At 52.0% G+C, this 15450-nt stretch overlaps 1 protein-coding gene and 1 long non-coding RNA gene across 2 annotated transcripts in view; one reads left to right on the top strand and one right to left on the bottom strand.

The window, feature by feature from the left end:
* Nucleotides 1–15450, bottom strand: part of LOC139273155 (uncharacterized) — a 38410-nt gene extending 22960 nt beyond the window's left edge. Inside the window, exons 1-2 of the long non-coding RNA XR_011595027.1 lie at nt 15031–15450; nt 13187–13262 (exon numbers count right to left, since the gene is read on the bottom strand). This is a non-coding gene — a long non-coding RNA (uncharacterized lncRNA). The remainder of the gene's footprint in view (nt 1–13186; nt 13263–15030) is intronic.
* Nucleotides 15107–15450, top strand: part of fam161a (FAM161 centrosomal protein A) — a 38913-nt gene continuing 38569 nt past the window's right edge. The window contains exon 1 of the mRNA XM_070889648.1: nt 15107–15345. Coding sequence (XP_070745749.1) covers nt 15175–15345 — 171 coding nt within the window. The 5' untranslated portion in view covers nt 15107–15174. The remainder of the gene's footprint in view (nt 15346–15450) is intronic.

Genomic DNA, 15450 nt, shown 5'->3' with positions numbered 1-15450 from the left:
GAGAGGGGATCGCATAGAAACTTACAAGATTCTGACGGGACTGGACAGGTTAGATGCGGGAAGAATGTTCCCGATGATGGGGAAGTCCAGAACCAGGGAACGCAGTCTTAGGATAAGGGGTAGGCCATTTAGGACTGAGATGAGGAGAAACTTCTTCACTCAGAGAGTTGTTAACCTGTGGAATTCCCTACCGCAGAGAGTTGTTGATGCCAGTTCATTGGATATATTCAAGAGGGAGTTAGATATGGCCCTTACGGCTAAAGGGATCAAGGGGTATGGAGAGAAAGCAGGAAAGGAGTACTGAGGGAATGATCAGCTATGATCTTATTGAATGGTGGTGCAGGCTCGATGGGCCAAATGGCCTACTCCTGCACCTATTTTCTATGTTGCTATGCCTCACCTGGAATATTGTGTTTAGTTTTGGTTTCCTAATTTGAGGAAGGACGTTCTTGCTATTGAGGGAGTGCAGCAAAGGTTTACCAGACTGATTCCCGGGATGGCAGGACTGACGTATGAGGAGAGACTGGATCGACTGGAAAATGTTTGAATCAATTATTAAAGATGAAATAGCAGCTCATTTGGAAAGCAGTGACAGGATCGGTCCAAGTCAGCATGGATTTATGAGCCTGTATTCACTGGAGTTTAGAAGAATGGGAGGGGATCTAGTAGAAACATATAAAATTCTGATGGGACTGGACAGGTTAGATGCAGGAAGAATGTTCCTGATGCTGGGGAATGTCCAGAACCAGGGGTTACAGTCTAAGGATAATGGGTAAGCCATTTAGGACCGAGATGAGGAGAAACTTCTTCACTCAGAGAGTTGTTAACCTATGGAATTCCCTACCGCAGAGAGTTGTTGATGCCAGTTCGTTGGATATATTCAAGAGGGAGTTAGATATGGCCCTGACGGCTAAAGGGATCAAGGGGTATGGAGAGAAAGCAGGAAAGGGGTACTGAGGTGAATGATCAGCCATGATCTTATTGAACGGTGGTGCAGGCTCTAAGGGCCGAATGGCCTACTCCTGCACCTATTTTTCTATGGGCCACGGAGTAGTAAGATGCAAGTTATCAGCTCAGCTATTTCTCCGAGTACATGAATGAATTTTCTCATAGTTGTCTTCTGTGTATGCGAATCTGTAAGCCAGAGGAAACGAGGCTTAGTAAATAGTAAACAAGGAGGTCTTCCTGTGCTGAATGGTATATACTTTAATGCAAGGAGTATAGCGTGTAAGGCAGATGAGCTAAGAGCACAGGTAGACATTTGGGAGTATGACATTATAGTCATTACAGAAACATGGCTGAAAGAAGGGCAGGTTTGGCAGATCAATATTCCTGGGTACAGGATTTTTAGACTAGAGAGGGGGGTAAAAAACAGTGGAGGGGGGGGGGGGTCGCGGTACTGATTAAAGAAACTATTACAGCAGTGAGGAGGGATGATATGTTAGAGGGATCATCAAATGAGGCCATATGGGTCAAATTGAAAAATAAAAAAGGGGCGATCACACTGCTGGGTGTGTATCATAGACCTGCAAACAGTGGGAGGGAGATAGAGGAGCAAATATGTAGGCAAATTGCTATGAAGTCCAAAAACCATAGGGTAGTAATAGTAGGGGATTTTAACTATCCAAATATCGATTGGGACAAATTTAGTGTGAAGCGTAAAGAGGGTGCGGAATTCTTGAAATGCATTCAAGAGAACTTTTTTAGTCAGTATGTAGCAAGCCCAACACAAGAGGGGGCGGTCTTGGATTTAGTTTTGGGGAATGAATCTGGGCAGGTTGTAGGGGTATTAGTGGGAGAGCACTTGGATGCCAGTGACCATAATTCAGTCAGATTCAAGTTGGTTATGGATAAGGACAAGGATAGGCCTGGAATAAAAGTTCTGAATTGGGGAAAAGCTAATTTTGTTAAGTTGAGGAGTGATTTGGCCATAGTGGACTGGAAACAGCTACTTGTGGGTAAATCAGTGTCGCAACAGTGCGAGGCATTTAAGGAGGAGATCCGGAAGGTTCAGGCCAAGCATGTGCCCTTCAAGAAAAAGGCTGGGAAAAATAATTCTAGAACCCCCCTGGATATCTAAGGACTTACAGGGGAGGATTAAGCAAAAAAGGGACGCTTATGTCATATACCAACGGCTAAATACTATGGAAACTTTAGAGGAATATAGAAAGTTGAGGCAAAATGAAAAAGGGTATTAGGAATGCTAAGAGAGAGCACGGGAAATTCTTGGCCAGTAAAATTAAGGAAAACCCAAAGATGTTTTATAAATATATTAAGAGTAAGAGGGTAACTAAAGAAAGGATAGGGCCTATTAGAGACCATGAGGGTAATCTTTGTGTGGAGGTGGAAGATGTTGGTAAGATTCTGAACGAATACTTTGCATCTGTTTTCACAAAGGAAAGGGGCAATGCAGATACTACTATCGAGGAGGAGTGTGATATTCTGGATGAAATAAATATAGTGAGAGAGGAAGTATTAAGGGGCTTAGCAGCTTTAAAAGTAGATAAGTCCCCAGGCCCGGATGAAATGCATCCCAGGTTGTTGAGCGAAGTAAAAGAGTAAATAGCAGAGGTCTTGACCATCATTTTCCAGTCCTCTTTGGATCTGGGCATGGCGCCGGAGGATTGGAGGACTGCTAATGTAGTACCCTTGTTTAAGAAGGGAGAAAGGGATAGGCCGAGTAATTACAGGCCTGTCAGCCTAACCTCAGTGGTGGAAAAATTATTGGAAAAAATCCTGAAAGACAGGATAAATCTACATTTGGAAAGGCAAGGACTAATTAGGGACAGTCAGCACGGATTTGTTAAGGGAAGATCGTGTTTGACTAATCTGATTGAATTTTTTGAGGAGGTAACCAAGAAGGTCGATGGGGGTAGTGCGTACGATGTAGTATATATGGACTTTAGCAAGGCTTTTGATAAAGTCCCACATGGTTGACTGGTCATGAAAGTTAAAGCCCATGGGATCCAGGGCAAAGTGGCAAGTTGGATCCAAAATTGGCTTTGAGGTAGGAAGCAAAGGGTAATGATTGATGGATGTTTTTGTGACTGGAAGGATGTTTCCAGTGGGGTTCCGCAGGGCTCAGTACTGGGTTCCTTGCTTTTTGTGGTATATATCAACGATTTAGATTTGAATATACAGGGTATGATTAAGAAGTTTGCAGACGACACTTAAATTGGCTGTGTGGTTGATAATGAAGAGGAAAGCCATGGGCTGCAGGAGAATATCAATCTACTGGTCAGGTGGGCAGAGCAGTGGCAAATGGAATTTAATTCAGAGAAGTGTGAGGCGATGCAATCAGGGAGGGCTAATAAGGAAAGGGTATACACATTAAGTGGTAGGCCACTTAATAGTGTAGATGAACAAAGGGACCTTGGAGTGCTTGTCCACAGAACTCTTTTTGGGAGAAAATTAAAACATTAAATCATTAAATCGTGTCCCCCGATCTGGGGGGCGCACCAAACATTTCCAAGGCCCTTTTTTAGTGTTTTTTTTTAAAGTTTTTTTTTGGGCACTAAAATCATATTTTTCCCTCCAAGTGCCCCCTATAAAAGGGGAGGGGGACACTAAAAAAACACCGGCAATTAAAACAAATTAAACTTTAAAACATAAAATCAAATTAAAATTTGGTTGCCGGGCGTGATGATGACTCCAGTCCCTCCGGTGCCCACCTCTCGGGGAAGGCCGCGAGCGTACCGGTGGGCACCGCGTGCTCCATCTCCAAGGACACCCTGGCACGGATGTAAACGCGGAAGAGAGGCAGGCAGTCAGGCTGAACGACCCCCTCGACCGCCCGCTGCCTGGACCGGCTGATGGCACCCTTGGCCGTGCCCAGGAGCAGTCCTACGAGGAGGCCTTCGGACCTACCCGCTCCCCTCCGCACAGGGTGCCCAAAGATCAGGAGTGTGGGACTGAAGTGCAGCCAGAATTTCAGGAGCAGCCCCTTCAAATAGTGGAACAGGGGCTGCAACCTCGTGCATTCAATAAAAACATGGAACACGGACTCCTCCAGACCGCAGAAATTGCAGGCGGCCTGGGAGCCCGTGAACCGGCTTAAAAATCTATTGCACGGGACTGCTCCGTGCACCACCCTCCAGGCTAAGTCTCCAATAAATACTGGGAGGACTCCCGCGTAGAGTGCCCTCCATCGGGGACCCCCGCCTCCTCCGGACGGCAAGATGGTACGCCATGGCGTGTCCGGACGGCAGGCGAGGATGGCAAAGTTGAGAGTGTGCAGGAGCAGCCCGTACAGGAAACCCCTCCGCGCGGAACTGAAAGGCACGAGATGATTTCCTCGAGGCGGCTCAAGTTGTGAGGCGCCGGCTCCCGAGGGAGGTTCCGGGGTTTGGCGATAATGAGGAATTCCGTCCGGACGAGGGTCAGTTCGGACGGGATCTCCCCATGTGCTTGAGCCTCCTCGATGCACCTAACGGAGTCAGGGCCCAGAGCTGTTTTTAGCGACTCGATGGCATCGGCCGCGCAGCGGACGTTGGCGGAATTTAGGCGCTGCGCCAGCGTGTCTGGCGCCATCCAGCCCGCTCCTCCGCCATCGAGCAGGTCTCTGACCCTGGTCACCTCACCAGCCACAGCCCTCTCGTCCGACCGCCACCTAAAACCTCGGTCGTGGAGGTACGGATTCCCGAGCAGCTGCTCCTGCAGGACAGCCGCCACTCCAGCCGGTGGAGAGCTGCGCTTGGTGGAGACTTTGTTCCAGACCCTGGTGAGTTCCTTGTAAAAGACAGGCAGCTCCTGGAAGGCGGTCCTGACGCCCCCCAAGCTCACAAACAGGAGCTGCGTGTCGTAGTTGAGGCTGTGTTGCTGGTGGAAGAAATACGTCGCCAGAGCACGCCACCTGGGAGGGGGCTCGACGTAAAGGTATCTCTGCAGGGTCTGAAGACGGAAAGTCACGAGCTGGGTGCTGACGCACACCAACGACTGACCACCCTCCCCAAGCGGGAGACTCAAGACCGCGGCAGAGACCCAGTGCTTCCACCAGCTTCTTCTGTATCTTGGTGACAAATGCAGGGGGAGGGTTCAAAGTGACCAGCCGGTACCACAACATGGCGGCCACCAGCTGGTTTATGACTAGCGCTCGACCCCTGTAGGACAGCACTCGGAGCAGTCCTGTCCAGCGCCCTAGGCGAGCGGCGACCTTGGCCTCCAGCTCTTGCCAGTTCGCCGGCCAGGCTTCCTCGTCGGGGCTAAGGTAGACTCCCAGATAGTGGAGATGGGTCGTGCTCCAGGCAAAAGGCCTAAGCTCCTCCGGCAGGGAGTCCACCCGCCACTGACCCACCAGGAGTCCAGAACATTTCTCCCAGTTGATCCTGGCGGAGGATGCGGCCGAGTAAATCTCCTGGCACTCACGCATCCTCCGCAGGTCAGCGGGATCCTCTACCGCAAGGAGCACGTCATCGGCGTAAGCCGAGAGGACGACCTCCACGCCCGGCCCTTGCAGAGCCAGTCCCGTCAACCTCGTCCGCAGGAGGCGCAGGAAAGGCTCCACGCAGATGGCATATAACTGGCCGGACATGGGGCATCCCTGGCGCACCCCTCTCCCAAAGCGAAGGGGCACCGTCAAGGACCCGTTAACCTTTATCAGACACTCCACGACGGCGTACAAAAGTCGGATCCGGGCGACGAAATGCGTCCCGAACCCGAAAGCGCGCAGAGTTCCGAACAGATAGTCGTGATCCACCCTGTCGAACGCCTTCTCTTGGTCAAGAGATAGGAAGGCGACCGACAGACCAGCCTCCTGGGAATGATGGATGAGGTCCCGGACCAGATGGATGTTATCGTGGATTGTCCGGCCCGGGACCGTGTAGGACTGGTCGGGGTGGATCATGTGGTCCAGCACGGCGCCAAGGCGAGCAGACATCGCCCTGGCGAAGATTTTGTAGTCCGTGCTGAGGAGGGAGACCGAGCGCCAGTTCTTAAGGAGGCGGAGATCGCCCTTCTTAGGCAGCAGGATGATGACTGCCCTGCGCCAAGAGAGGGGCATCTCCCCGGTCGCCAGACTTTCCCCCAGGACCTGCGCGTAGTCACCCCCCAGGACGTCCCAGAACGCCCTGTGGAACTCCACGGTCTGCCCGTCCAGCCCCGGGGCTTTTCCCCTCGAGAGCCAGGCTTAGCGGAGCGTCCAGATTTTCAGCGCCCTCCGGGCCGACCTTCAGCAGGTCCTCCCACAAAACTCTACGCGCTTCCTCGCTGGACAGCTCCGGAGAGAACAGAGCCCCGTAATATTCACGGGCCCTGTTGTTGACGCCCTCCGGATCCGAGACGAGAGAGCCGTCGTCGGCCAGCAGCGTCAAGAGCTGCTTACGGACACTCTGTCTTTTTTCCAGCGAGTAGAAGAAGGAGGAGCCGCGGTCCAGATCCCGCAGGAACCGGATCCGCGACCTCACGAACGCGCCTCGGGACCCGACGAGCTGCAGGTCCTTCAGCGCGGCCTTCTTCGCTTCGTACACCATCCGCAGGGCCGGGTCTTCGACGACTTGATCGAGACGGGACTCCAGTTCGAGCACCTCTTTTTCTAGGCACCCGACCCTGGCCGCCCGCCTCTTGGTCGACCCCCTCGCGTACTCTTGACAGAAGACGCGGACGTGAGCCTTGCCCACGTCCCACCATAGCCTCAAGGAGGGGAAGCCCCCCTGCTTCCTTCTCCAGTCGGCCCAAAAACGACGGAACGAGTCCTGGAACCGCACGTCCTCCAGCAGCTGGTTGTTAAAATGCCAGTACGCGGACCCCGTCCTCGCGCGGAGCGAAGCGAGCTCCGCCCACACCAGGTGGTGGTCCGAACACGGCACCGGTCGCATGGAGGCCGCCGGGAGGCAGGAAACGTACGCCCGAGACACGTAAAGGCGGTCGACTCTGGACCATCCTACTCCAGGCCTCACCCAAGTAAAGGCGCTGGAGTCGGGGTGGAGATTTCGCCAGACGTCCACCAAGTCGAAGGACCCGACCAGGTCCCTCAACTTCTCCATCGCCGTCATGCTCTGCGGGGCACCGGAGTGGTCCCTCGCCTCGAGGGTGCAGTTAAAATCCCCCCCGAGGACAATGCAGTCGCCGACGTCGACGGAGCCAAGAAGAGCGGACACTTCTTCGAAGAAGCGCGTTTGCTGCGGTCCGGGCTGAGGGGCGTACACGGTCACGAGATGGAGCGGCACGTCCCCCAGGCGAACCGTGACGTGAAGCAAGCGGCCTGGCATGGGCTCCTCGACCCCCAAGATCTCCGGCTGAAAATGCGGGGCCAAGATGGCCACCCCACAAGAAGTGGTAGTGAGGTGGCTCATGCGGACCTCTCCTTGCCATTCCAGGAGCCATGTGGCTTCGTCTCCCGGAACGGTGTGGGTTTCTTGCAGGAAGCACACCGCATATTTCCCCTCCCGCAGGAGCGAAAAATTGTTAAATCTACGGTGTGCCTCTCTGCCGCCGTTGATGTTGAGGCTGGCTATGGTTATCTTCATGACAAAAGCATAGTGCAACCTCTACCTAACCTATTGTGGGGGGGGAGTGGAGTCGTTTGTTGACCTCCACTCCTTCAGCAGCCCAGCGAGGAACCTTTTGAGCCGGCGCAGCTCAAGGCCTTGCACCTTTGATAAGGGCCCGCCCGTGGCCATGGTTTTAGCGGCGGCGCGGACGGACGCGACGAGCAGCCCCTGCTCGGACCATTTTTCCCGGGCCAGATGGGCTCGGTTGCGGCGACCCTGGCTCTGGGCCAAAAAGTCCCAGAGTTCCTTTGCAGGAATGAGGGGGGACTCAGCGGCGGGCACGAGGAGATCCACCGCCTCACTGGCGATGGACTCGAGGTCTTCTCCCTCGTCCTCCACCGAGTCCCCATCCTCCTCCGGGAGGTCGCCGCCAGCAGCCGGCCCGTCGACCGCACGAGGTACGACAAACGGCCCGGCCGCTCCATCCGACCCTGGCTCTGCCCCGATCCAACCCCCAGGATCGTCGGCAGAGGAGTCCCCACTGGGCTCTTTTAAAAGTGGTGCTGGGTCAGGAAGCGACAGCGGAAGGGGTTCCTCCTCCGCCCCAGGAACCGGGGAACACGGAGAGACCTGGCCGAAGTAATGTTCCAGGTCCTCCAAGTACCTCAGCTCCAAAGTAGGGGGCGACGTTGTTGTTCTTCCCCTTCCCCGCCGCCACCCCCCGGCCCATCGTGTGGATGTTCTAAAAAATTATCATTTTCAGTTTCTGCCGGGCCGAGCGACTCCCGGGGGAAGTTGGTTAATAGCTGGGCGGGCTCAGATTTGGCCTTTTTGGCCCCGCCCGCCTCAGTCACCGGGACGCTCGACCCGGCAGCAACGCATTCCTCCGCTGGCCCCACGCCCCCCACGACAGGCAGATCTTCCACGCCATCCCCGGGAGGCAGAGGCTGGGCAGCCTCGACTGTCTCACCCTCCCCGGGGACAGACTCCTCTCGCCTACAGCGCAGTTTGGGGGCGCTGGTAGGGGACGCGGGACACGCGGCGGGCACCGACTCCTCCGCGGAGGGATGTTGTTCCCCCTCCGCCTCATTGGAGCGGCGCCTCCTTTTGTTCCTGGGGGTGCGCGGAGGCAGGGAGGCCTCCATGTCTGCCGAGGCCTCCCGCTCCACTCCCCTCTTTTACTTTTCTTGCCCGCGCCCGAGCCCCTCTGTGATATTGGTCAAGGGCTCGGGCACGGGCTCAGGGCACCCCGCGCTCGCCGGTGTCAGGGTTGGGCTGAGCGCGGTGTTCAAGCTGTCTGGCGCACTGAGGGGACCCGCCTCGAGATGTTTCGCCTTCCTCCGCGCCTTCCTTCCGATCGGACGCTCTCCCTCCCCCCCCCGCCGGAGGCCGTGAAAACAAAGGCCCCCGACGATGCCCGCGCACCTGCAGCTCCCGGCACGCAGACGCTACTAGGGGGAGGGGTGGCGGCGGCGCCAGCCTTGGCCGCCCTCGGTGGTTTGGCGGCCTTGGAGGCGGGGCAGTTCTTGCGAATGTGCCCCACCTCCCTACAGGTATGGCACTGCACGCTGTCCGACGTCCAGAAGACGCGGTGGGCAGTCCCCTCATGCACTACATTAAAATTGCCCTCTGTCGTCTCCTCCCGCGCCAGCCGGACAAAGAGCTGGCGGCGGAAGAACACATGGCGCAGGCTGCTCTCCCTGAGGCCGAGCGGTATGGGGTTGATCCCTGACCTTACCTCCCCCAGTTGGTATCGGTGAGGGAGGTGGAGCCCAGCGGGAACAAAGGGCGGGACGTTAGAAATGATGACCCTCTGCGCGGTGGCCTCGAGAGGGTCCTCCGGCAGGAACGTCCACCGTGAGCCCCTTTTCAAGGGCCAGGGACACCGCCGAGGGGCCGACTACCCCAGCCATCGCCCGCACGCACTCCTTGTGGGGTGAGTGTAGCTCTTGACCCCGTGTTTTTTTGTTATTAGTCTGAATGGTGGCAGGGCAGCAGGAGGCACCGTGGATGTGGACGCCGCCTGCGCGTACGTCTTAGCTGGCCCTGCCACCGGCGTGGATGGGGTCGCCATCACGGGGTCCCTTTACGGGCTACACCCACCCCAAAGTCACAGGCCTTAATGGTCTTTAATTGGCTTCGTTGGTGTTTTGAGCAGAGGGAGCTCTTAATGGGGCACACCTCTCCCCTAGTTAACGAATGGGGAGGGCATTGCTCCCTCTGCTCAGTTGTCTTAATTGTTTTACAATTAGGAGGAAAGGGCTCTCAGACAGAGAGGAGAGAGACAGAGAGAGAGAGAGAAGGTGGGGTGGGAAAGAGGTAAGCTGCGAGGGCAGGTCTCCCCTCACAGCGATGGGTGGGTGTTTCTTGGGGTGCACTCCCCAGATGGCAAAAAAAACAGTCTTTGTCGATGGTCTTCGGGTGGAGGGAGAAGATGTCTTCACCTGGGGTAGCTGGAGCCACCCAGGCACACACTCCCAACGATGTAAAATAGGGTGATTAATACTACTTCAGCCAGGTTGCTCCAGCTATCTCAGGCTAGGCAATGGGGGAGGGGTGCTTCAGTGGTGTGTGGGGCCTAGTTGTAAGCAAGACCCCCACACACACTTCCACACACACACACCCGCCGCGATGTTCCGGCCCTCGAGATGGTCTTCTTTCCTCCCCCCACCGATACAACAAAGTCTTTCGGGGAATGCACCAAAACACACCCACCTGTCGAAGATTGTAGAAATGGCTCTCCCTCCTTCCACACTGGATGGTGTTTTCTCAGGTTGTTCTTTTCCCCCTCTCTCCAACTCTCTGTAGTAGTAATAAATGATACTTTTTCTGCTCTCCTCCTCTCCCTCTGGACGTTAAATTGTAGTAAGCCAGCCCCCTCCTCCTCTTCCTGGGCTGGTCTCAGGGTTCACTCTAGGCCTTCCAGGCAGGAGCAAAGCAGGGAGTTCCTTCTCTCACAGCAGCACAGCTCCAACTGAATAGGCCACGCCTCCAAAGCTTCACCATTGGTCCACAGAACTCTTCTTGTGAGAAAATTAAAACATTAAATCATTAAATCGTGTCCCCCCGATCTGGGGGGGCGCACCAAACATTTCCAAGGCCCTTTTTTTGTGGTTTTTTTGGGGGGGGTTTTGTGTTTTTGTTTTTTTTAAAGTTTTTTTGGGGGCACTAAAATCATTTTTTTTTTCTCCAAGTGCCCCCTATAAAAGGGGAGGGGGACACTAAAAAAAACACTGGCAATTAAAACAAATTAAACTTTAAAACATAAAATCAAATTAAAATTTGGTTGCCGGGCGTGATGATGCACTCCAGTCCCTCCGGTGCCCACCTCTCGCGGAAGGCTGTGAGCGTACCGGTGGACACCGCGTGCTCCATCTCCAAGGACACCCTGGCGTGGATGTACGCGCGGAAGAGAGGCAGGCAGTCAGGTTGAATGACCCCCTCGACCGCCCGCTGCCTGGACCGGCTGATGGCACCCTTGGCCGTGCCCAGGAGCAGTCCTACGAGGAGGCCCTCGGACCTACCCGCTCCCCTCCGCACAGGGTGCCCAAAGATCAGGAGTGTGGGACTTAAGTGCAGCCAGAATTTCAGGAGCAGCCCCTTTAAATAATAAAACAGGGGCTGCAACCTTGCGCATTCCATAAAAACATGGAACACGGACTCTTCCAGACCGCAGAAATTGCAGGCGGCCTGGGAGCCCGTGAACCGGCTTAAAAATTTATTGCACGGGACTGCTCCGTGCACCACCCTCCAGGCCAAGTCCCCGATAAATACTGGGAGGACTCCCGCGTAGAGTGCCCTCCATCGGGGACCTCCGCTTCCTCCGGACGGCCATTGGTCCACAGATCCCTGAATGTAGCAGGCCAGGTGGATAAGGTGGTTAAGAAGGCATACGGAATGCTTGCCTTTATTGGCCGAGGCATAGAATAAAAGAGCAGGGAGGTTATGCTTAAATTGTAGAATACTTTGGTTAAGCCACAGCTGGAGTACTGTGTGCAGTTCTGGTCGCCGTATTATAGGAAGAACGTGATTGCACTAGAGAGGGTGCAGAGGAGATTTACTAGGATGCTGTCTGGAATGAAGAAACTTAGTTATGAGGACAGATTGGATCGGCTGGGTTTGTTCTCATTGGAACAGAGGAGGTTGAGGTGTACAAAATATTGAGGGGCCTGGACACACTGGATAGTAAGGGCCTATTTCCATTGGTGGAAGGGTCTGTTACATGGGGGCATAGTTTTAAGGTGGTTGGTGGAAGGTTTAGAGGGGATTTCAGGGGGGGTTTCTTTGCGCAGAGGATTGTGGGGATTTGGAACTCGCTGCCTGGAAGAGTGGTGGATGCAGAAATCCTCACCACTTTTAAGAGATGGTTCGATGGGCACTTAAAGTGCCATAACCTGCAGGGTTACGGATCTAGAGCTAGTAATTGGGATTAGACTGGATGACCTTTTGTTGGACCGTGTAGATATAATGGTAAGTACTACCGGGAATCGAATATGGCCAGAGTGATCTCCTGGACTAGTTTTGATCGCCTGGATGTGTCAGAAAGGAATTTTCCCAGATGTTTTCTCCCTAAATTGGCCTGGGTTGTTATCTGGTTTTTGCCTCTCCCGGATCACATGGCTCCGGTTGGGGTGGAGTGTAGAATGTTTCAGTATAAGGGGTGTCGCAGTTGTGTGAGGTGGACTGGTTGGGCTGGGTATTCTTTGCCTTTCTGTCATTGTTCATAGGTTTATATGTAACCTTTAGGATTGCTGACCAGGGGCCTTGCAGCTCTTTGTCGGCTGGTGCGGACACGATGGGCCGAGGTGGCCTCCTTCTGCGCTGTAAATTTCTATGTTTCTCTGTAATGCTGTCCTGCAGCCGTTATCCCTGAGTTTACTCAACAGGTATACAACAGACATCTGCCTTTCATGTGGTGGAAGAACTTCAACAGAGCAATATGCGACACGCCAGCCATTTTAATGTTCTGGATGTCGAAGGTCAGTGCTGTGTACCAGTCTTATTCACAACTAACTGCTTAATCCAGACCCTCGTGGAGGGCTTTGCCAAAGAGATGTGTCCACTGTGATGTTTCCTAACCATGGTATCATCAGGAGGAGAGCCCCTTTGTGGGTGGACAGTAGAAACCACAACTTCAAATATGCTGAGTACGGCCACAAAGATACTAAGTTGTTGTATAACTTATTAGTTTTTAAAATGGTACACGCAATACAAAGTTCGTTGCATTGAGTCATTTGTAAATGCTTTGAATCACATGCAATTTCAAAGTGGAAAGGTAATAGAATAGGAATAGAAGAATCCAGCAGGAAAAATGTATCGACAGCTAGGGTCTGAAAATTAAACAACCTAAATGCTGGAAAAACGCAGCATTTGCATACAAAATAGAGAAGTTATTGATATTTTGAGTGTAAAACACTTCATCAAACTGAAGACTGCAAATGTTTCTTCCTGTCTTTAGTTTTGATGATGTGTTACACACCCAAATATCAATAATGTGTATTTTCTCTTTACAAATGCCGACTGATCTGTGTTTTCGCAGTTAAGATCTGAAGTTGCTCAGGTGGATATTGTGAAGTTTGTGGCATCTTGTTGAAAAAGGTTTGGAGAAAAGTGAGATTTTCAGAAGAACATTGGCTTTTAAGACTATTTTTTCTTGTCAAATACATTTCCACTTTCACACTATCAGACATTGGCCTAAAATTTGCTGAAACTGGTCAATGAACGCCACCCACCGTTAGTTCGACTTCCCGTTTACTCACCATGATATTTTGCATAGCAAGTTGCTGGAAGTGCGAGTTGGAAATGGAATGGCACCCGCTACAGGACGTCTGGGATCTGAGTGAAAAGGGAAAACAACTGTGTATCTCCTTAATCAATCAGAATGAAGTATTGTGAAACTAACAGCAAGGAAGGAAGGAAGTGTAATTTAAAATGGTGAATTCAATGTCAAATCAGGTACAGAAAGAGAAATAGAAAGCAATTTTTAATTTTAATTAAAAAAATCTCCACCAATAAAAATCTAAAGGAATGAGACTCCACACATGTAATAGTTCATTTTCAGTGCAAAAGAAGTTGACTGGCAGTAATTAACACTTATCCCATCATTAAATGAGTATTTAGACTTGGAGATTACTTAACTTTCTGTGGTGAGTCTACTTTGTATCTACCGTGCAAGTACAGGAACTTCACGCCGCTCAATTTGAACGGGGAGCCTAACAGCAAGTTAGCAGTCCGGAGTATGCCTCTGACCCGGAAAAAAATCTGAACCTGCCGGCTCACTCTTGGACCTCAGAGATTTCAGGTACTGGGCCTCCAGACATACGCCTATGTAAAGGCCCACGGATCCCAGGCATGCAGGCAGTTTGGAAGCATCCGTGGGATCATGTGGGCCAGGTCCTCCTAGCAGAAAGGAGGATTCTTCATATGCGTAACTAATTCCATTTACAAACAGAATCCCCATTAGCACGAGGAATCCCCAAATAATTAAATCATTTATACAACTGCAATAAAGATAAATGTTCCCATTTTCAAATTGAATTAAAAGTCCCTTTAATGAAGCATTTACAATAAAAATTAAATTTTTTTGAAAAATAATTTTAAACATTTTAATCCGGGCCAAAATTGACAAACTAATTTTAAATATTTGTGGAAGACTTTTTATTTTAACATTTTTTATTGTAACATTTATATTAATCCTTACGCTGGTGAAAGCAGGCATAAGGGTTTTGTGGACAATTGCTGGACAGTAGTTGGGCCGACCCTGCGCCAATAGCCCGATCCTGCGCCAATAGCCCGACCCTGCGACAATGAAATTGATTTTACTTTCGCTTTGGTAGATCCGTCAAGGCAAATCTTGACAGATCGCAAGATCCAGGTTTTCATGCACAGCACATGTGGAAACTCGGAACTTGCAGGGCCTTTTACAAGGCTTACGACGGCGTACGGCATTAGCGCTGCAGATTTGCCTGAAGTTGCTGTGGTATTTGCATATAAATAATGGGGACGCTATTAGCCTCGCCATTATTTTGACATTAAATTTTGGACATTTCAGATTAAATTAAGATTCCAGATCTGTAAGGGTAAATTAAAAATTACGACGTATCAATTTCGGGCTGCTTTTTTCAAGAAACACTTGCATTTATATAGCGCCTTTCACCACCACCGGACATCGCAAAGTGCTTTACAGCAATCCCCACAGCAATCCCCACAAACAGCAATGTGATAATGACCAGATAATCTGTTTTTGTTATGTTGCTTGAGGGATAAATATTGGCCCCGGGATCATTCCCCTGCTCTTCGAAATACGTCCACCTGAGCGAGCAGACGGGCATCGGTTTAACGTCTCATCCGAAAGACGGCATCTCCCGACAGTGCAGAATTATTTGGCGTTTTATTTGTCTGCAATGAAAAACCCCCGATGTCTTTTCTGATTTTGAATCTTGATTCATAGTATAATGTAGACAAACCAGCAAATAATCAGTCTAAACGCAGGGTGTTATGAGCAAACTTCTGCTTCGTTAGCTATCCATGAACTTGAAAAGCCTTAAAGTCACTGTATAAGTAAACAACTGCAACTTGTTAAAGATGATTAACAATACATTACATAACAAGCCAGCCAGACGCAGAATAATCGCGCTGTAAGCCCTGCTGTTTGGCCCTCTGGGCTGTTCGTACTGTTTATTGCCGCCCGCCCCGCGCGGCAGCCGTTGCCAGGAGTTCGCGGCGGCGGTTTAACGGCGGAGCCGGGATGCAGCGTCCGTGTCCGCACAGAGACTCGCTTCTCATCACCTCCTGCATCAAAACTCCAGTTCACCCGCACACCAGATTACCCAGCACTCGGTACGAGAGAGAAGAGGCCCAGGCTCTCAGAATGGCAAGGTGCCCGGAGTTGCCTGTTGCAGCCAGTGAAGAGAAGGAGGTAAAGGGGCTGGGGGAAGGGCTAGGGAGCACGGGGAGGTGAAGGGTAGGGGAGAGGCTGTGGAAGGTAGGGAGCACGGGGAGGCTGAGGGAGAGGTAGGGAGGT

Source organism: Pristiophorus japonicus, chromosome 9, assembly GCF_044704955.1.
Source record: "Pristiophorus japonicus isolate sPriJap1 chromosome 9, sPriJap1.hap1, whole genome shotgun sequence".
NCBI classification, from domain to species: Eukaryota; Metazoa; Chordata; class Chondrichthyes; family Pristiophoridae; genus Pristiophorus; species Pristiophorus japonicus.
Note: the sequence above shows the minus strand (reverse complement) of the source record. Positions and strands in the feature narration are given on the sequence as shown.